This window comes from Lepidochelys kempii, chromosome 25 (genome assembly GCF_965140265.1).
Source record: "Lepidochelys kempii isolate rLepKem1 chromosome 25, rLepKem1.hap2, whole genome shotgun sequence".
Lineage (NCBI taxonomy): Eukaryota > Metazoa > Chordata > Testudines > Cheloniidae > Lepidochelys > Lepidochelys kempii.
In genome coordinates, this window is record NC_133280.1 from 16,665,461 (window position 1) to 16,688,604 (window position 23,144).

General features: G+C 42.7%; 1 protein-coding gene across 5 annotated transcripts in view; it reads right to left on the reverse strand.

The window, feature by feature from the left end:
- Window positions 1–23,144, reverse strand: part of INSR (insulin receptor) — a 103,127-nt gene that overhangs the window by 29,649 nt on the left and 50,334 nt on the right. For all 5 annotated transcript variants that reach the window (XM_073323797.1, XM_073323798.1, XM_073323799.1 and 2 more), the window contains exons 3-7: window positions 7,638–7,953; window positions 4,055–4,200; window positions 3,462–3,606; window positions 3,008–3,222; window positions 738–864 (exon numbers count right to left, since the gene is read on the reverse strand). In XM_073323797.1, the coding sequence (XP_073179898.1) occupies window positions 738–864; window positions 3,008–3,222; window positions 3,462–3,606; window positions 4,055–4,200; window positions 7,638–7,953 (949 nt within the window). The remainder of the gene's footprint in view (window positions 1–737; window positions 865–3,007; window positions 3,223–3,461; window positions 3,607–4,054; window positions 4,201–7,637; window positions 7,954–23,144) is intronic.

Genomic DNA, 23,144 nt, shown 5'->3' on the forward strand with positions numbered 1-23,144 from the left:
CTTCAACAAAAAGCTTCAAAAACAGACTCCAACAAGAGACTGCTGAATTGGAATTAATTTGCAAACTGGATACAATTAACTTAGGCTTGAATAGAGGCTGGAAGTGGATGAGTCATTACACAAAGTAAAACTATTTCCCCATGTTTATTTCCCTACCCCCCATTGTTCCTCAGATGTTTTTGTCAACTGCTGGAAATGACCCACCTTGATTATCACTACAAAAGGTTCCCCCCACCCCCGCTCTCCTGCTGGTTAATAGCTCACATTAAATGATCACTCTCCTTACAGTGTGTATGGTAATACCCATTGTTTCATGTTCTCTATGTATATAAATCTCCCCACTGTATTTTCCACTGAATGCATCTGATGAAGTGAGCTGTAGCTCATGAAAGCTTATGCTCAAATAAATTTGTTAGTCTCTAAGGTGCCACAAGTACTCCTTTTCTTTTTTCTGATTTTTTAGTTACTCTTTAGAGGAGTATTTTGACTGTACCCAACACAGCTAACGTAGGGATCGTAATTAGCACCTGTGCAGCAGTAAAGTGACATTGGGAAGTTACGTGAAATGATTACACATTTACAAGAATTAAACAGTGGTAACAGTGATTGGTCTGAAATCTGCTCTTTGAGGTCAGAAACAGTTTGTGGAAGTACACAGAGCTACTAGTGGACTGCGTGGCTTGGGATCATATGAGCTGGCATCTCCCCAGAGTTATTGTACAGACTTCCCTACTTACGCTTCCTTGTAAAATAGCATAAATCCTAGGAGATCACGGAAGTCAGGTGGCCAGTATGGCTCCCACTTTAGTAGGATCTTATCATGAGATGTTCTGATAAACGAAAACTTCAGCAATTCATTTTCACCTAAAGCAGAAGACAAAGGATATTGCTTTTTACTTTATTTTAAAACTGAAGTGGTTTCTTTTAAGTTCCTTTTTTGCATAAACACATTTTAGAACCAAAGCTCTGGGAAATGCTTAGAACTGGGAAGAACTGTACATTTTAAATTACAGTTGTAAAATGGTAGGACTGTGAACAATCCAATGGACTTATTGATTGGTTTGCTCAACATATCCAGTTCACAGGTACTCTGTTCAGTGAGATGTCTGGTTGTCAGATCTACCTACTAGTACTTGCTTAAACAATGCAGATAACTTGGGTCAGAAACAACTGACACTTGTAAAAATTCTTATAAAAGAGATTGTACCTATGTGAGCTGGTGTTGAGAATAAAGAGCACTAAAGCAAGACCTGGAGACAGGACTTTTTGCTTAACGTTGTATTAGTGATACAGCACATACTTGCCACGGTGACACACCTAGCTACTACTGTGGAGACAAAAATGAGCCAGGCTAAGCAGCAGAAAAATAGAGAAAAAAGCAAAGCTGAACAGATTTTAACAAGCCAAATCAAGTGAAGAATCTGACGTTTACAACTGCACTGTCTACAGGATGGCGACCCAGTAGAACCGGTAGTAAATTATTTAAAGCGATAAAGAAATAAAAGCTGCCTCAACCCTAGACAGACAGAAATCTAAAGCCTAAATGGGTTAAAATTCATGCTAGTCTGCAGAGACAAGACCAATGAAATGGTTTGTGAAGCTGCTGTAGCTTCTGCCTCCACTGTGATGAAATGCCCAGTCCTGCCAGGAAAGAGCAGGGTCCCATTGCAGAAAGGAACATGAACGACAGAAGCCACTGCAAGGGAAGAAGGCTTACAGTCTTTTATTTCCAAGGGACCCAGGAAGGACAAACGGTGGAGCATTGATTAGATTTGCCATCCCTGCAGTAGCTGCACGAGGGAGGAAGGCTGTTAAGTTGGCTGGTGCTTAGTCCAGAAAAAACAATGGATTTTTATTTTTTTTATAAACAGGATGCTGCCAATTTGAAAACTAGACTTGAAACAAACAAAAAGCAAACACATCAACAATGGGCAGTTTGGGGCAGGCGTGAAGAGGAGCAAGCCATAGCTGAGCCCACCAGAGGTAGCACTGGGAGGGAGGAGGGCTCCTTTAGAGACAAACCGGACAGCCTGCCTGGCAGCTTTAAACCAAGAGTCACATACAACCACACAAGAGCACAGTTTGGGCCCCAGATCCAGCCTCTCACTGCCTGGGCCAGCAGAGGCATCGCCCTCTGGCTCTGGGAAAAGCCCATTGCTGCTCTTTGACTGGAGAGGGGATAGGAATCCTGCAGAGGCAGAACCCTCAGATCCAGCTCGCTCTGCCTCACCTGACACTGGAGTGGGTCTGAGAGGCTCGACTGGCACCCTTTGTGCCCTGGGAAAGCTTGATTGAATGGCACCTTTCCCTGGGAACAGGGTGAGATGCTGGCACTCAGGCTAAGGCCTGGGAATGCTGCTGGAGGCAAAGCTGCCCCCTCTATATTCCTTAGCTCTGTTGACATGGAACCGTCCTTATTATTACTTTAAAGGAAACCGCCAGCCTTTAAAAATAAGTCACATTTCTGCCTGAAAAGTTTCTCCAACTGTTGTCACAGCAACCATTCCAGACGAACTGAGCAGAAATACTCTCTCTCCTTTTCAGTTTATTTTGCAGCATACAGTTCAGTGTCACCACTTCCCATCGCACAGAGAAAGGAGATCATTAAACATGTGCCCAGCAGCAGGGCCCAGACACTCCACTCAGGATCGAGGCTCTGGCATGTGACAGGCTGCGCAATGCACAAGGCTGACCAGATCCTGCCTGAAGAGCTCCCAGTCAAAGAGTGGGAGGGGGAAGAGCACCACAGAATGTTTTGGGGGAAAACTGTATAACCACAAAAGCTGGACGGGGGCCTCCAGGGCAGAGATCAGACCTGAAACTACTTTTAACTCATGTTAAGTTGAGTGTGTCCCTTCAGCTAGCTTACAGAGTAACTGATGTGCCTGGGGCTTTACACAGAGAGCATCAGGACAGTCCCTGCCCTGAGAAGTTCACAAGCCAGACAAGGAGGTTAGCAAGGGGGTGCATACGGCACAGATCTCATCACATTATGAAGCTTCCTTACAAGAGGCTTGGTCGCCATTTGTCTTCAGGGCTATGTCATTCCTCTCCTGTCGTCCCTTAGTCCCAGAGATCTCCTCCATTTTGTGGATTTCTGACAAGCACAGTTTGGGGTTATAATGAAAGAAGAGCTTCCCCCGTGCTATGCTGAGGTTGTGTTTGCTCCAGTCCCAGAGCTGGCGCAGGTTCTGATTGTCAAGGGCATAGAAGGAGTAATTCCTGCGAGAAGAGAGAGAATGGACGAGGATGGGTTCATTCATAAACTAGCTTTTCTCTTGCACTAATCCACACATCACATGAAAGTTCCCCACACAGAGTACCCATAAGGATAGGCTGCAACTATGGGCAGAGAGCAATTAAACACACGTTTAAAAATAAATTTGCTAACATTCTCCTGTTTACTTACATTGGCCCCCAATATGTAATAACAGACTGAAGCATCTTATATAAGAACTCACCCAGCTTCTAACGTCTCCCCTTTAATCAGATGTAGCTTACGAAAAAAAGAAAGAGAAACCAAGGCATAGGAGCGGCGAATTTTTAGATAACCTGAGATTTCTTCAATCAAGCCAAGATTCGCTTCAAGCTCAGCTGCTATGTTATCTGGGGAGAGAGAAACAATAGGTTTAGTCTCTCTGATACCATGGTGATGAGCACTGTACCAGATCCCATAGTTCTCTGTATAAATGGATATTGTTTTAAAAGATCTGCTCTGGGAATTATTCTGGAGCAGTTCTTTGGCCTGTGTTATACAGGCGGGTCAGTCTAGATGATCACAATGATCCTTTCTAAACTTCAAACTATGAAACTTAACTTATGTTTTGATAAACTAACTACATAGGGGGATTCATTCTTGAATCACTGTGGGGCTGAAGCATGCTTTCTGCAAATAAATTCTCCGCATTCAAGCTTTAAAAGCCCTGCAGAGATCTCAGGCTCAATAGACACTGCCTCATTGTCTTTTTTGACATTCAGTTCTCTCTCCCTGTGGTCATGCTTTTCCATATTCTGCAAGTTCTCCCTGATGCAGCTCGTAAGATGCAGAGCTTACTTCCTCCACGGATGTTTATGACTAAACTTCCATTAATGATGGTGCAGCCACGAAGCTCCTGTGCAGATGTCACTGAATCAATTATCTTCTCTTTGCCGTAGTCACAAACCTTCGGACAGGGCCCCGCACACGGAGAACAGTGCAGGCTGAAAAACAAGAGAGTGCAGAAGACACATGAGAGATGTTTTTGCAGGGCATAAACTGGGGCTTCTCCATCAGAATTCACACATGCAGCGTAATTACTTGAAAACGCAACAGTATTTTGACAATATGCTGAGTGGTTTACATGCATCACAAATAATACCTGGCTCTAAACAACCTCACATAACACTTGAATATTCCTAAAAATCACTTTTTTCTTTGTTGAAGTACAAGCACTGGAATACAAGATATTGTGACAGAGGACAATTTCTCCTCACCAGTCTGTGAATCAAAACCAGAATGAGAGATCTGATAAAGAAACAATCATCTGATGGTTTAAAAGAAAAGGAGTACTTGTGGCACCTTAGAGACTAACCAATTTATTTGAGCATAAGCTTTCGTGAGCTACAGCTCACTTCATTGGATGCATACTGTGGAAAATATAGAAGATGTTCTTATACATACAAACCATGAAAAAATGGGTGTTTACCACTACAAAAGGTTTTCTCTCCCCCCACCCCACTCTTCTGCTGGTGTTGGGTCATCCTTCAGGATAGGTTGTAGAGCCTTAATAATGCTTTGGAGGGGTTTTAGTTGGGGGCTGAAGGTGATGGCTAGTGGCGTTCTGTTATTTTCTTTGTTAGGCCTGTCCTGTAGTAGGTGACTTCTGGGAACTCTTCTGGCTCTATCAATCTGTTTCTTCACTTCTGCAGGTGGGTATTGTAGTTATAAGAATGCTTGATAGAGATCTTGTAGGAGTTTGTCTCTGTCTGAGGGGTTGGAGCAAATGCGGTTGTATCGCAGAGCTTGGCTGTAGACGATGGATCGTGTGGTGTGGTCAGGGTGAAAGCTGGAGGCATGTAGGTAGGAATAGCGGTGAGTAGGATTCCGGTATAGGGTAGTGTTTATGTGACCATCGTTTATTAGCACTGTAGTGTCCAGGAAGTGGATCTCTTGTGTGGACTGGACCAGGCTGAGGTTGATGTTGGGATGGAAATTGTTGAAATCACGGTGGAATTCCTCAAGGGCTTCTTTTCCATGGGTCCAGATGATGAAGATGTCATCAATATAGCGCAAGTAGAGTAGGGGCATTAGGGGACGAGAGCTGAGGAAGCGTTGTTCTAAGTCAGCCATAAAAATGTTGGCATACTGTGGGGCCAATTGTAAGGAGAGTGATCACTTTAGATAAGCTATTACCAGCAGGAGAGTGGGGTGGGGGGAGAGAAAACCTTTTGTAGTGGTAAACACCCATTTTTTCATGGTTTGTATGTATAAGAACATCTTCTGTATTTTCCACAGTACGCATCCGATGAAGTGAGCTGTAGCTCACGAAAGCTTATGCTCAAATAAATTGGTTAGTTTCTAAGGTGCCACAAGTACTCCTTTTCTTTTTGCGTATACAGACTAACACAGCTGTTACTCTGAAACCTGATGGTTTAAGTAGCTTTGATTCTTTAATTCAACAATGAATCATAGGACTGGAAGGGACCTTGAGAGGTCATCTAATCCAGCCCAATTGCAGCTCCTAGTGGCCACAGTTCACTACTCCAGGCCAATGGGAGCTGCTGGAGCGAGGGCTGAAGGATGTACTGGCTGCTGCTTCCAGCAGCTCCCATTGGCCTGGAGCAGCGAACCGCAGCCACTAGGAGCCGCGATCGGCCAAACCTGTGGACGCGGAAGGTAAACAAACCAGCCCGGCCTGCCGGGGGCTTTCCCTGTACAAATAGCGGAACAAGTTTGGGAACCACTGATCTAGAGCATCCCTGACAGGTGTTTCTCTAACCTGCTCTTAAAAATCTCCAATGATGGAGATTCCATAACTTCCCTAGGCAATTTATTCCAGTGCTTAACCACCCTGACAGTTAGGAAGATTTTCCTAATGCCTAACGCCCAACCTAAACTGCCCTTGTTGCAATTTAAGACCATTGCTTCTTGTCCTATGCAATTTAAGACCACAATTAACCAGCCAACCTCCCAGAGAAATCTGAATGAGAGAACTCATAGCACTGAACTGTTCCTCTACTAAGATGAAATTCCTGTGGTGACAAAGGAAAGAAGACAGCTACTTTCCGTCTCACCTAGGCACGTCTGCATGCTGTGCTCTAACTCAAATGGTATTTATTGGAGACAAAGTACTGTAAAGATCTTCCAGAACCAACAGCTCTCTGTTCCCTCTTGCTAATATGCATATCCTGAACTTTTCAAGCCCATGGCTTTTCAAGTCATTCACATGAAGGGGGAAATTATTCTTTGTGAAGACAAGATTGTAGCTCCTGCTCTTAGGGTTCATTCATGCTATTTGTAACTTAGGGATGCATTTCACCCAACAGCAAGAAAGCCAGGCCCATCCTCCGTCTTAAAGTAAGTAACCAAACAAATAATTCATGAACAGGGCGCAGCACATTTCCTAGGATTTCTCTTTCAGCAGCTGGAAAAGCATCAGGACATTGTGAGCAAGTCCCAGTGGCAGAAGGACTGGTGTGAGCAGGAACAGGCAAGAGGAAGACCTTGCTGTTACACAAGCAATGCAGAGCCCACTTTCGGGGCTGCTGGTTCACATGTTTGAAATATAAAACAGGAAATAGACTCAAAAATCCAGCCATAGCACGAATTCCCTGATTTGTTAATCAAAGAGCAAATGTACATGAACACAAAACTACAGATATCTGACTCATCACAATATATAATTTTATTGTGGGAGAAAAAAGGTTTTCTGCGATCAACAGCATAACTATATACACTATTTTATTCTTTTGCCCTTAAAATCCTGAGAACGGTGAGACAGACTATCCTCTCCTCTGCACGGGTACTACTTGTTTGTTACACCGTCCCTTTGTCACAGTAAGATGAGATTGCCCACAATGCCACGTGGCCCATCCACAACGGCTATTAGCATATATTCCCAAACAGCTGGAGATGGGCCATTAGATGAAGAGGCTTTAAGTTACTACAATAATTCTTTCCCAGGTGTCTGGTGGGTTGGTCTCAGGGTCTAACTGACTGCTATATTTGGGGTTGGGAAAGCATTTCCCCCCCGGATCAAATTGGCAGAGACCCTGGGATTTTTTGCCTTCCTCTGAAGCATGGGGCACAGGTAAGCTGCAGATCTGAAGTACAGTAAATGGTGGATTCTCTGTAATTTGAAGTCTTAAATCAAGATTTGAGGATGTCAGTAACTCAGCCAGAGGTTATGGGCCTATTCCAGGAGTGGGTAGGTGGGGTTCTGTGACCTGCGTTGTGTTGCAGGAGGTCAGACTAGCTGTTCATGATGGTCCCTTCTGGCCTTAAAAATCTGAGTCAATAAGATGCAACACTGGAGTTGTTTCTCATTCAAGGTATAGAATACGAACCCTATGCTACAGCAAGTGTGTTTCTAAATAAGTGTGACACACAACTGACAACACAAGCAACAACAATGGGCAACAACATGGACATCACTTACTTGCTGGAGTTCATGATGTATCCCGATGGGCACTCATGAACACACTCATTGTTGTGAATAACATGGCACCCTGATTCCCTGGCATTTTTGCACTTGTTGTGCAGCTCCTGGCAGAAGCTGAAGGTCACGCAACGCCATCCCTCGAAGCGATAGTACTTGGCTGGGCAGGTCTCCACACACTTGCCATTAAGGTAAAAGTTACGGCAAGCCACACACTTCTCAGGATTGTTGGGCTCCGAGCAGTTGCCCAGGCATTCGCTGTGACAGCACTGACCATCAGGGGTGCAGCCTTGTGACTTACAAGCAGGTGGACAAACTGCAAAGACAAAAATGAAAAACACCTGAGCACTTGTTGTGAGCCTGCTGATATAAGACCCCTAAGTCCCTTTGCTGCACAGCATCATCCCCCCAGCTTTGCAACTTCAGGCTTGTCTACATGATGGGGTAATGCACACTACAGGTGTGTGATTTCTAAAGCGCATTGATTGGAATGTGTAGACTCTTCTGTGTGCACTCGTAGCTCCCTGGAGTTTCAAACCGTACTATGTGAAGCGCAGTAGGGAAGTTCTCGTGCACACTGCAGGGTCTGCACATACCAGTTTGTGCACAACTTGTTTGCTTTAGAAATCACATGCCTGTAGGGCACCCTGCTCCTCAGTGAAGACAAGCCATTAGCTCCTGTAGCGACACCTGCTCAGAAGCTGAATTGGAGGTCTGGATACCTCCACTTGCCAGTTCCAAATACCAGGCTTTCACCCATGCTGCTACATGGAGGTGACATCTTCCACCTCGACAACTCATTGGTCCTATTTAAATGTAGGTTTAAACCAGATTTTTCTAGTTCTTAATCTCAGTTTTATTTTTCTAGGATATGTTCTATGTACAGCATGTTGGGGCTCACAAGAAGTGCTTTTATGACTTTGCAATATCAAATCTCAGGTGCTAATGGATAATGAATGATAAGCCTCAGACAGTACAACCAATTACATTGAGTAGATTCCAGTTCCTCAGTCCACTAAACTAAATGGAGCTCCTCACAACTCACTCAAAAGGAAGCTCCTAATGATGATGCAGCAAAGAATTTATTTGCAATGATCCTTTAGTTTAGTCCTCGGCATTAGCTGGATATTCTCAATGATCTCTTAACTTTATACTAACCTGTCATAATCTTTGTTAGGGGAGAAGAAGAGGGGAAACTGACAGGCCTGAGGTCCTAGAAGAAGGGCACCCAATATAAATACTTCAACATTCCTCCCCAAAGAGACCAAGAAGAAGGGAACCCACAAGTGTTACTGCTTGTGGTTTTCATGGTTTGTTTTTTTAATTATCCACTACTCAGTGCTTCACAATACTCTTTAACAAGTGGTTTGGGTTTTGAACCAGAAACCACACAGCAGTATAGCCCGGAGCAAATACCATAACTAGAACTGAGTGACAAACTGCGGGACCATTGAGAAAACTGAAAAGTGCTAAAGGAAAGTACTTTTCTGCCACTTCACTCATTGTTTGCATAGGACTTTCAGGCTTAGTCCTACTATTAATGTTAGAATGAGGAGTAAATCAAATGCAATTACTTCATTCAAAACACAGCCAATGAACTTCAGTTCAGAATGTTATCATGAAAGTCTGAAAACAACTCTAACAGAGTGAGCATAAGAAGCCAAATATAAACAGCTTTGATCCAGTGTGGCGAATAAAATAACAGGAAGCAAGATTTAAGGACAGGGACGCAGCACGGGTGGAGAGTAGAGTTAATTGTAGGATAACAAATGCCATTTGGACTATAACTGTATTGCCAAGCATCCAATCAGGATATGAGCCTACTCTCCCTGGAGTCAATGAACATTTTGCCCACAGGCACTGGCTCTGGGCCTTTGGTCTGAGGGTGCATTTGGTGGCATCTGTAGAACAGGTTCTCACTGCCACTCTCTAAGAAATCTTTAGTTGAACTCTGTGGTCTGTGGAGACCAGACCAGGTAACTCTGTACTTCACTAGCTGCTGCCTCATACAGCTGGCCACACTTTCTGCCAAAAATGGCCACACAGTCACTTTTTCCTATTCCTCTCTTGTCCAGCTCCCTAACAGAGCCAGAGGAGCAGCTGCTGTCCTCACCATGTCCCCCCAGGACAGACGCCCATCACATAGCTAGCCCACAGCTTCTTCATGGAAGCGTAGGACCCCCTCACTAGACCTTATTTTAAAACTAGGCAACACACACATTGATCATCCGACAAAGGGCCCTGGGCCAAGTGGCTGAAAACCAACAATCACCCTTGTGTAAAATTCTTAGACTCTAGAGCATTTTCGCATTCAGATTTTTTTTTTTTTATAGCCACTATGTGGTAAAGACAAAATATTTGTGCTGGACCCACCTACAGATACAGAAAGAGTCAAGCTATATTTACACTTACAATTTGCATAAACCTTCCCTGAACAGAAAAAACACTTCATCTGAAAACACGACTTTCAATATTAAACATGCAAGGGATAAGAATATCTGCAGGTGTAAAACGGCACACAGTTCACTTGGCAGTTCTTGCAACCCAGCACCACTGTTAGCATGTCCTCACCCTCGCGTCCCGCCCAGACACAAAGTGGCGGGGCCTCCGACCACCTCTAGAGGGTGAGGAGCCCCGGCGGGCCGGCCTCTATTCCACCTTGGTCCCAAGGCCCATCGGGGATATCAGCTGGCGGCTCCTTCACGGGGCCGCGAGCCTGGGCGTGTACTTGGCACGGTTCACCCCAATCCCGGACACCTGCCCTTTTGTGGCGTGAGGGAAACCCTGGTGCACGTCTACCTGGAGTACGCCAGGCTGCAGCCCCTATTCCGGCTCCTCACGAATATTTTGTTAACATTTTGGTTGCACTTTTCCCATCACCTCCTTATCTATGCACTACCTGTCCGTGGCCCCACTAAGTCACAGGACCTCCTGGTCAACCTCCTCCTGGCCCTGGCTAAAGTGGCCATCTATAAAACCAGGGTGAGGAGGTTGGCCGATGGAGTCTCCTGTGACTGTGGGGCCTATTTCCGATCCTCCGTCCGTTCACACCTCCGGGCAGAGTTCCACTGGGTGGCGTCCACCGACTCCCTTGACGCCTTTGAGGAAGCAGTGGGTGCTGTCCGGGGTTCTCTGCTCGGTGTCCCCGTCCGGTTTCCTTCATTTGACCCTTTGACCACACTCCTGTCCCTGCTGTTCATTAGTTGTCCCCCGTAATTATTTGGTTTTCCAGGTCCTGTGGACCCCCCCTTTAGGCTGGGGGGGATCCTTTAGCACTGGGTGGGCTTCGCCCTCCCACTTCCTGGATCCCAATATGACCACTGTTAGCAACAGGCAGCAACACAAGACCCTGCCCACAACAGAGCTTGAAACCTTGCTGGAAAGAATTTTCTAAACCCTGTTACGGTAGCATGCTTTGCCTCCACACTGCCAGTTACAAGCAGTGGCTTGAGCCCTGCCAGAGGGCAGAGTTTTGTATGTTGTTGACTGGGAAGAAAAAAAAACCCCATCCACATGGTGAACCAAATAGTGCAAGAGAGTCATGCTATAGGTAAGTGTGGGTTCAAAAAGTGAATGTGTAGCAGAAGCATGGCTTAGTTTTGCTCAGTTAAACTAGCAGCATCTAGGTTCAACAGTACAATATGCCATTGGTGCTTTTCTAATGGGATCACCAGTTGTTAAGAAGAAGGTACGGTACTGCAGAATTAAGGGCACTACAGGAATGTAATGCCTTTCTTGGAAGTGTCTAGCATTATCCACCTGGCCAGAGACTCACAGAAATGTAGGACAGGAAGGGACCTTGATAGGTCATCCAGTCCAGTCCTCTGCACTATATTATCTGTCCCTGATAGAGGTTTAAAGAACAGGTTAGACAAACACCTAATCTAATAATGGGGATTCCACAATCTCCCTAGGTAATTTGTTCCAGTGCTTAAACTATTCTTACAATTACAAAATTCTTCCTAAGGTCTAACCTAAAGCTCCCTGGCTGCAATTTAAGCCCATTACTTCTAGTCCTGTCTTCAGTGGATAAAGACATTTAATCACCCTCCTCTATATAACAACCTTTTACAAACTTGAAGACTTATTTCCCACCTCAGACTTCTCTTCTCCAGACTAAACAAATCCAATTTTTCCACTCTATCTTTCCCCAGAAGATGGACCACTGGTCTGTTCCAGTCTGGCAAGTCTTCTGTTCAGCCATTAGAAGTCTAAAATTTGAATTCTAATGATCACAAAGCTCATTTTAATCTCTTACGTATACGACTGTTCCACGCAGCCTGCTCAAGAGAACATTTCTTCCTGCATCTCCTAGACTCAGCTTGAGCATGCACAAAACTGAGCTCATGCAACTGAAAGTCCCCCCACTATTCATCTTTTAAATCGTTTGGGAAATATAGCAAAGATCCATAGGAACACGGGAACTGCCAGGCTGAATCAGGATAGGGTACACATATACCCCAGTACCAGCCGCTTCAGAGAAAGATGCAAGAAATCCTGCACTAGCCAGTTACAGGATGGCGTCACACCAGAAAAAAGTTTCCTCATAACCCCAATTAGCTAGGGGGTAGCTTATGCCCCTAGTAGGAAGGCTTCTATCCCTTCAAAAAAACAAAACACCCTTATTTTTAATATTTACTATAACTACTCTAGGTTTTCTTGCTATTCATATACAAATAAAAGCCCTTTTTGAATCCCGTTGGCCTCGACGAGGTCTTAGATCTGTAAATCCAACAGGCTAGGTGGGTGTTGTGTGGAAGAATATTATTTCCTTCTATCCATTCTGAATTTGCTGCCTTTCCAATGTTCCCTTGTTCTTGTGTTACCCACCTGCGCTATGCTACTCATTATTTTGTACACATATCACATATCCTCTCTAAGAAATCACTTCAGTCTCTCCCCATTATGAGAGGCTCCTAATCGTTCTTGTGACCCATGAGAACCCCCTCTATTTCTGATACAATTCCTATACACTGTTTAATGACCAACATTAATGTCCTGTGTTGAGAGCAAGGGACTGGACTAGATGACCTCTGGAGGTCCCTTCCAGTCCTACACTTCTCTGATTCTATGAAACCCTCAGTACAAACCTTCCCTGCCGCCCAGGCACTTTATTGCCTTCACAACATGAACCAGCCGAGGAAACAATTTCCAGACAGCCAGTCTGCCCTCACGTTTTCTCTAGGCAAGATTTCACCCTCCTCACACCAGGCTAGTTCACTATTCAGACCTTTACTTCTCTCATCATTATGCTGATACAGTTGAAACTGCAAATTATCCTTATAATGGAAATGCAGTGTCCCTCCCATACATCACACTTCCGGGCAGAGTGCAACGAATGTACAGTTGCAAGAGCAGGACTTGCATGGTATTGCATGCCGTTTTCACACTGACACAAACTAGTGAGCTAAACACTCAGACCTAGTACTTGGTGGTTTAGGGTCCTTTGTTTTCTTCCAGGAAAGGTAAGAGTAGAGAGCCCTGTGCAGATATAAAAATTTGGATCCACATCCAAGCCACAAAATTGTTAAACAATACAACTGCATCTGCGGATCCAGATATTTGTGGATATCCATGTCTTTGAAGAGTTCTAAGTATAAGCAAGTCCCAGGGAGAGGCTGACCAGAGGGCAAGCGTGAAAAATTGGGACAGGGATGAGGGGTAATAGGTGCCGATATAAGACAAAGCCCCAAATATCAGCTCTGTCCCTATAAAATCGGGACATCCGGTCACCTTACTCAGGGGCGACAGGAGACAGGCCACTTACCTGGATTCCTCTGATGTTGGCCTCCTGACTTTCACTATAAAAGTTCTAACATTTTGGACCAAGATTATCTAGTTTACTCCAAAATGCATTTTAATTCCACCCTAACCCCAGGAAGAAACTCATGTTTAAAAATATTTTAATGGAGATGTTTTGTTCCCAGCTTAGAAGGAACTATCAGGACAAAGCATGGCAAGAATGAAGCCAACACCTGCACCCTGTGTACTCTGGATCCAGAGTAATTTGTGAATGTGTAAAGACTGAAGAGTAACTACTGCACGTACTGAAGCTTCTGCACAAACTGCAAATATCAAGAAAATCGAGCACACTATTTATAGAACAAAGGTTTCAGACACAGATACTTGAACTTCACAGGTGTATTAAAGAAAGAACATGTATGAAAACCGCAAGTTGCACAGTCTACAGCCCTCTTATCCCATGACAGCTTACTTTGCTTAAGACAGCTTACTTTGCTTAATTTTGTAGATAATATATAAAATTTACCAACTAAAACTAACCGGATAACCATAGAAGAATGCTATTGATTATATTTAAACTGAACTTTCCATCTAGTAGATCATTCAAACCTTACCAAATCCAGTGTTCGTTGGTTTCACTAAAACAGCCCTAGAGAGTTATTGCTTTCACAGGTGTGTGGCTACTGCTACAAAGACTCACATAAGAAACTTACAAAGGAGTAACAGGTGACTGCTTCCACTGTTGTGTGACTGGAAACTTTGCACACACACAAGAAAAAATAGAAAAGAAATTTCACATCTAATTTAATAGTTTTGTTTCCTAAAGAACTGTAGAACATTCACCAGTTCATTATTCTGGTTTCAATGTCACAGAATTCAGAATGATTCAGTATGAAGGCAATGATTTGTAGGTAATGCACCAGGCCTATAAACCACCAGAATACTTTGCATAATTGCTTTATTTTTTCTAGTTGAAGAACTACACGGAGTTTTTTTGCCCTCAGTGAATCATCTTCCTTCCAGCACTTAAGGGGGGAAAAGCAATAAACAAAAAACTTCTAGTTAATGCTCAAAGTATGGAAAGAGAAACACACAGGTTGCTCAGTTCTGCAGCCCTACTTCCCATCAAAGTCAATGAGGCTTTTAATGCAGTGGTTGCAAGACAGAGGGAAAGAAGGCGGGACCAAATATCTTTTAAATGGAACAGTTCACCCACATACTTTTAAGTAGCAGTTAAGTACAGTAAATTGATACTCCAACTTAAAATACAGAATGTGGGTTCACTTCCTTTTACATTAGAAAAGTTTTTGCACTCCTAGAGCAATAATGGTTATTTTATGAACCTGATAATTAAGTGATAATTAAATTGAGTAGCAAACAAACAAAAACAACTTGCAGTTGATCCCTTATATTGGGCTAAGCATAAAAATAAACTGGGAAGCTTGCAAAAAGACATGCTCATATAATTCCTCATCAGCCCACAAACACAGAACATGGTCCAGCAACAGATGATATGGCAGAGGGTTAATTCAGAGCTTATGATTAAATAGAGCAATATAGTAGATCAAAAGGAGACCTATGCTTAAAAAGTGAGCAAACAACCTGGAACTGGCAACTAAATGAACAACTCTGGCAACCACTACAAAAACCAAACCAGCAGTTTACTGAAAATAGTGCCAACAGAAGTAAATCAACAGAAAAGTCCAGAGCTCAGTCCCAAAATCTCACAACAAAACCTACCAATTCTATAGCCATCAAATGTGGAAACTGCATAAAAGAGGAAAGTCTGTTTCATTCATATCTCACCATGCTTGGCAGCGAAGTGCTCTTGGTGCAGAAACTAGAAGACAAGGAGATAGCTCCCCATTCCATGTTTAAGCTCCACACATACTGGTTCAGAGTAAGATACATCACACAGAATTACTAGCAAATGAAAATCTAAACCAGACTTTACAACATTAAAATCCCCAGAATGGAAAAGAGGTGGAAACAAGGAGTTCCGATATGAACTAATCCAATTTAACGCTCAGATTTTAATCATGATTTAAATCAGCAAACAGGAATCCTTAATTTAAAAATCTATTTTAATTACACTATGCATTTGTATGTTTTACTTATTTTCCTAACGAAAAGGTGATTCTCATTATTGGTAATCATTAAAACATGTTGACTTGCAACTCAATACAGCCTTTATGCTAAATTTGGTGCTTCGTTTTTGTTAACAAGGACACACTACATCTATAAACATTTACTTGAGCAATTATATAGCTTAACTTACATTTATTCAGATTCTTAATTTTTCCATTTTATATTATATTAGAAATCAGTGAATGACACGTTGCCTGTTCACTAGTTGATTTTTTACTTATAATTGTGTCAAGCTCCATGGAAATTCAATTTAAAATGCACAAAAACTGGATTTTATTTTTTAATTAAACAAAACCACCTTTGATGTGCTAGATACATAAGAATAAAGCTAATCAAAACATGTTTTGCATTAAAAGCTAACTGATTTGTTTAAAATGTATTATCTATAGTTAGTAAACTTAACTGATTGTTTCTGGTCACCATGTCCTTCAAGGCTTTAGCAGATCTCATTCTCTCACACCTAGTTTTTATTCAGAGACCAGAAGAGGAAAACAAGCTTTCCCGCTTTTTCCAACTCCCACCTGATTTCTTAACTTTGAGCGAACTCATTATTGAGATGAACTAGTTGAATAAACTGAAATGAAGAAAATATGCTCTCTGCACCTACAGAAAGGATTTGGCTGTCAAAAGCTGGTTTAGAATTTCAATGAACTCTTGTTTCCAGATGCTAAGTCCGTGACTTCCACCAGTTCATTGGTCTGACTTTAACATTTGGCAGCAAACAGAATCATAGGACTGGAAGGGACCTTGAGAGGTCTTCTAGTCCAGTCCCCTGCACTCATGGCAAGTCCAAGTATTATCCAGAACATCCCTGATAGGAGTTTGTCTAACCTGCTCTTAAAAATCTCCGATGATGGAGATTCCACAACCACCGTAGGCAATTTATTCCAGTGCTTAATCACCCTGACAGGTAGGAAGTTTTTCCTAATGTCCAACCTTAACCTCCCTTGCTGCAATTTAAGCCCATTGCTTCTTGTCCTATCCTCAGAGGTTAAGAACAACAATTCTTTTCCCTCCTCCTTGTAACAACCTTTTATGTGCTTGAAAACTGTTATGTCCCTTGTCAGCCTTCTCTTTTCCAGACAAAGCAAAGACAATTTTTTCAATCTTCCCTCATAGATCATGTTTTCTAGACCTTTAATCACTTTGTTGCTCATATACTGCTAAATATTATTTTTTTCATTTAATTTAAATTATTTAATAAATTATAAGTAGTTTAGGCCTTAACATAACCGGTGAATATCAAATTTAATTTTAAATGTGTTTTTTTAAATAAAGCTGTATTTCATTTAAAATTTAAAAAACAATGATTTTTTTTTTAAATAAATCATTGACTTATCAACTTGGGTGGAACGGAGCTTTTTTTGTAGGTGGTAGGCTGGCAGAGTTCCTATCTGAATGGCTGATTTAATACTAATAGGATTTTGTTGTGTTCATTATGCTTTAGGGTACTAAAGCCTTGTATAGAACATCTTTATTATTATTATTTAAATAAAAATAAATAAAAGTAAAAATAAAGTGTTTGCAGACTAAAGCTTTGGGTAATTAAGGTGGTTCTCCATGATATTTTATGCAGTCATCAACTCTTTCAGACATTTTCAGACTTTGTTTTATTAAATAACTCAAGAGGAAGTGGAATAGCTAATTTATGAGCATAAATTTGATCTAGCCAGTATTACTGAACCTTCGTGCGACGATTCCCATGACTGGAATGTTGAAACTAATGTTTATTTCGGAAGGATCGCGTGGGCATAAGGGGAGGGGGGGTGGCACTCTGTCAAAAAAAATGGCATACTTGTTTTCAAGTCATGGATAACTCAGAAGAAAATGATCTTGAATGCTTATGGATCAATGTCCTACCAGATAAGAGCACAAGATGGGGTATCTGTTGGTGTCTGCTATAGACCACAAAATCACACTAGTGAACAGGATGACCGGCTCCTTACACACCTGTGCATTAATTGTAAGGGGGAAAAGCTGCATGGTCATGAAGGACTTCCATTTGTGTGACATACAGTGGATGTCTCATGCAGTCCGTAGTAAAACATCCTTGGAATTCTAAATATTATAGCTGACAATTTCTTAACTCAAAAGGTGTTGCATCCAACACAGGGGAGTTCTATATTAGACCTGGTCTTCACAGATAAAGAGGAAATGATCACAGAAGTAAAAACTGATGGTAACTTAAATTATGTCTACACCGCAATAAAACACCCGCATTGAGGTTCTAGAGCACAGACTCCAGCATGAACCCAAACTTCTACACTACAATTTTATAGCCCTGTAAGCCCTGGTCCCACAAGCCCGAATCAGCTGACACAAGCCAGCTGCAGGTGTTTTATTGTTGTCTAAGGGCACATGATCATGACTTGATCACATTTATGATGTGCAAACAGAATAAAGTCCAGACAAGTGATATTACATACTTAGAGCTTTAAAAAGACCAAATTTCATAAAGCTGAAAACCGTTAGGAGCCAAATCAGCTGAGAGGAAGAATTTAATCAGAAAAATGTGAATGATAATTGGGACTTGTTTAAGAACATTTTACTAGATGCCACAAAAAATCATAATCCCACAATCAAGGAACAAAGGCATATTGGTTTAAAAAATGACCTAGTTTAGAGAGGAAGTTAAGTCAGCTATAAAATGTATAACAAATGGAAGAAAAGGGAAGTTGATAGTAATGAATATAAATCAGAAGCTAAGAAGTGTAGAAAACTGACAAAGAAAGCAAAGGGACACAAGGAAAGATTTATAGCCAGCAGAGATAAGGAGTTTAAGAATATTAGAAATAAAGAGATTCCTAACAATGATATTGGTCCTGGAAAAGGTAAGATTATCATTACTAATGCAGAAAAGGCAGAAATGTTCAATAAATATTTCTGTTCTGCATCTGGGAAAAACAGGTGTAGTTACACCATAGGATAACACTCCTTCCATTGCACAAGTATCTCAGGAGCATATTAAAAAACAGCTAGTAAAGTTGTACATTTTCAAATCAGCAGGTCTGGACAACTTGCATCCAAAAGTTTTAAATAAGCTGGCTGGGAAGCTTGCTGACTGTTCATGTTGATTTTCAATAGTTCTTGGAACACTGGAGAAGTTCCAGATGACTCAAAGAAAGCTAATGTTGTGCCATTATCTTAAAAGGGCGAACAGGATGACCTAGGTAATTATAGGCTTGTCAGTCTGACATCGATCCTGGGCAAGATAATGGAGCAGCTCATATGGGACTCTATTAATAAAGAATTAAAAAGGAGGGTAATATAATTAATGTCAGTCAACATGGGTTTATGGAAAATAGAGCCTGCCAAACTAACTTGCTATCGGTTTTTTTGCTGAGATTATAAATTTGATTGATAAATGTAATAATGTTGATATAATATATTTAGCCTTCTCTAAGACATTTGACTCTGTTCTGTATGACACTGATTAAAAACTAGAGATAAAATTAACATGGCGCACATTAAATGGATTCAAAGCTGGCTAAATGATAGGTCTCAAGTCAAAATGTAAGCGTAAATGGAGAATTGTCAAACAGGTGTGTTTCTAGTGGGGTCCCCAGGGTCTGGTTTTTGGCCCTATGCTATTTAATATTTTTAATCTATGACCTGGAAGATCATTTTGTTCATCATTGATAAAGTCTGCAGATGACACAAAAATTGGGGGAGTGATAAATAATGAAAGGGGCAGGCTAAAGCTGACAATATGGGTTTTAATATAGATTTAGGAACAAAGAATGTAGGCCATACTTACAGGATGGGGGACTGTAACCTGGCAAGCAGTGATTCTCAAAAAGAATTGGGAGTCATGGCGGATAATCAGAAGAACATGAGTTCCCAGTGCAACACTATGGCCAAAGAGGCTAATGCAATCCTTGGATGCATAAAAAGGGGTATCTTGAGAAGGAGTAGAAAGGTATTTTACCTCTGTATTTGGCACTGGTGCAGCCACTGCTGGAATACTGTGTCCACTTCTGATGTCCACAATTCAAGAAGGATGTTGATAAATCAGAAAGTGTGTTCAGAGAAGAGTCACAAGTATTAGGAAATATGCCTTATAGTGATAGACTCAAGGACCTCAATCTATTTAGTTTAACAAAGAGAAGGTTAAAGGGTGACTAGATTATAGTCTATAAATATTTCACATGGGGAACAAACTTTTAATAATGGGCTCTTCAATCTAACACAGAATGGCTGGAAATTGAAGCTAGACAAATTAAGACTGAAAACAAGGAGTAAATTTTTACACAGTGAATAATTAACCATTGGAACTGCTTACACCACACATCATGGTGGATTCTCCATCGCTGACACAATTTAAATCAAGATGGGATTTTTTTCTAAAAGATTGGTTCCAGGAACCATCGTGGGGAAGTTCTATGGTCTGTGTTATACAAGAGAGCAGACTACATGATCACAGTGGTCCCTTCTGGCCTTGGAACCTGTGAATTTTAATGCTTTTTAAATAGCCACTGGAATTTCACAACAAGGGTCACGTGGGTATGAATGATAAGAAGCACATAAGGAAGAAGTTAAAGAGGCAATATGAGGTAACATTAACAGAAGTCTGTTTAACGTGTAGGCACTTCTGTAAGTGTTCTTCACTGTAGTACCTCAGCACCTCACAAAACAATGGATTCAATCTGAACACCCTGTGAGATCGGGGGGTGTTCCTCCAGAGGAATGGAAGCACAGAGAAGTGATTTCCTAGGCCACACAGGAAGTCTGTGGCAGAGTGGGAAATGAACCCAGATCTCCTTTCTAGGGTAGTAAACATTCCAAGGAACATACAGTAAAATGCCATTATGCAGATTCTGTGCAGCGTTAGGCTAGTCTACCTGATGGAGGTGTGGTCGATCCTACAGTGGAAGGAGGCCAGAGCAAGAGTTCCATCACAAGTGTGAAAATGCTCAAGAATGGAGGAAAATGACTTGAGCTAAGGCTATCTGAACAGCCAGCCAGCAACACAAGCTGTTGATCCACCAAGGGATCAGAAAAGTCCTAGAAACACACAAGGTATGAAGGTGTCCTCACACTAATCACACTGTGCTCTCACCTGCATGGGTGTGTTGCATATTCACTTACACCCACCCCAGCCGCCAACAGCAGCAAGCATACGAGTTCTGGTGGGCTTTCTGTGCAGAGCTAGAAAGCATATCCTTGGGTTTTTCAACCAAGGCGAGCGTATAATGTGAATGTTTTGTACATGAATGATGGGGCATTGTGGAGTAAGCCACAATTATCAAGCGCCCTGTACTGCATTTCTGCAGGTTTGGCTCTTTCCATATGTGCCCCCCACCAACTACACAAAGAGGCTTCAATAATTCCCTGTATCAGGGATCTGCAACCTTTGGCACATGGCCCATCAGGGAAAGCAGCTGACAGGCTGGGATGGTTTCTTTACCTGCAGCGTCCGCAGGTTTGGCCAATCGCAGCTCCCACTGGCCGCGGTTCACCATTCCAGGCCAACGGGGGCTGCGGGAAGCAGGGCGGGCTGAGAGAAGTGCTGGCAGTTCCCATTGGCCGGGGATGGCGAACCACGAATCGCCCAAACCGGAGGACCCTGCAGGTAAACAAACCGTCCCAGCCCACCAGCGGTTTTCCCTGATGGGCCGCGTGCCAAGGGTTGCCGATCCCTGCCTATATCTACACTGCAATCTTATGGGTTGGCATACTTACACTAGGTCTAACCTAGCTAGCACAGCTAGGATTACCACCTGGCTGATATTTCACAGGCGTAGCCATTTATGGATTTGCCAGTTGCCAGAAAAAATAATTTGATCTGCCAGGGTTTTATTATGTGGGTCTAAAGATTAGTATTATCATCACAATACACTGGGATATCTAATGTTAAAAGTTTGTGTCCAGCTAAAGATGCTACAGTGTTCCCACTTCCACAATTTAAATAACAGCTCAAAACTGTTGAAAACACAACAACAGTCTGCCCACCAACAGGCAACTGCGTACGCATGTGCGTGAAAGAGAGTTTGAGTCAAGCAAGAGTGAGGAGAAGCGCGAGGCATATTAAATAATGGAAGATCAGGACAAAGGTGCGATTGATCCTACACCCTCAGGGAAAAAAGCTCACATGAGAAACTACACACTCAGTGACAACTGGCTAAATGAGAGTCTACAAAGACTGGCTGGCAAAACGTGTTGCTAAAACAAACGCCCGTTTGTTATCAATGATGTTATCAATCTTATCTATATGTGTTATCACTCTAGATACTGTAAGTGGCTGTTGAAGATGGAGGATTACAAAGTTGCCTTGTGGTTAGCGGCTGGGGTTGTGGCGGGCTTGTCTGGGGTGGGGGGAGTGCTGGGTCTTTTTTTGCATGTCAAAAGACGGTAACTCTAAGCACAGCTATCAATAGCCATGAGGTGCCGCGGCACTGGCTTCAGCACAGCCTAGCAACATGGATACCGACCTGGAGTCTTCGCTGTGCTTCTGCAGGCCTCACTGACGCGCCTGCTGCTGTCTCTTCATCGCTATTTTTAAGCCTCGCTAGATTAGAGCCAGTGCGAGTATGACAGCCCAGGCTGCAATCCCCCCTCCGACTGCAGCATGGGAGTACCCTAAAGGACAGCTAGTGACCCTGGAGGACGCTTACCACATCTTCAATTCCTGCCCTTATCCAATATACTCCTAAAAAGCCAGAGAGAGCCATAGAAAACAAAAAAAGCAAAAGTCAGGAGATATTGGACAGGTCCTGTCAAGAGGAGACGAGGCTGTTTCCCTAGCGTGTGCACGCTGCTGCTGGAGGCTGGTGATATACAGGGGATCCAACTAGTGGTCCCCCCTGTCTTAAACTCTGACACTATTATGAAACATCAGGGTTTGAACTTCGAAGTTCCCAAGAGATTGTAAAAAACTAATGTTCACTGAAGCAAGGACTTCGTGCATCAGGCAGGTAATTTTGAGAGAACAAGCCCAACAGCAGAACACACAGGGGCTGTTAATGACAATGCACCTGGCATGTATTTTAGACTATGCCACACAAGCTTTTTATATTTGTAATAGAAACCAGGACTCCAAATTCCTATGCTTATTTTTTATGGTTTATGAACTTGGCTGCAAATATTCACAGAGCAGAAACTGGTTTAAGTTCTCAGTTCTGGAGATTTCTCTAAATATAAGTTTAGCTGTTTTGAAGCAGAAGGGAAGAAGGAGCATTAATAAAAATTGGTAAGAAATGATCTTCATGCTTCTATAAACAGCACTGAAGAAAGGAAGGCAGCCAGGACACCTCTTATTTTATTAGGCATTTATTTGGGGAAAGGGACCGTTTACTACGTGCTTGTACCAGCACCTAGCACAGTGGTCCCTGACCAGGTTAGCCACAGTACGAATGCTTTGCGTTGCCAGGTGTCCAGTTTTCGACCAGAACACCCGGTCAAAAAGGGACCCTGACAGCTCCCGGTCAGCACCCCTGACTGGCCATTAAAAGTAAGGGTCAGCGGCACAGGCAGGCTCCCGACTCGGCTCCGCATGGCTCCCAGGAAGTTGCCAGCGTCTCCCTCTGGCTCCTAGGTAGAGGGACAGCCACTGGGGCTCTTCACGCTGCCCCCGCCCCAGTTCACCTGCTCCCATTGGCCAGGAACCATGGCCAATGG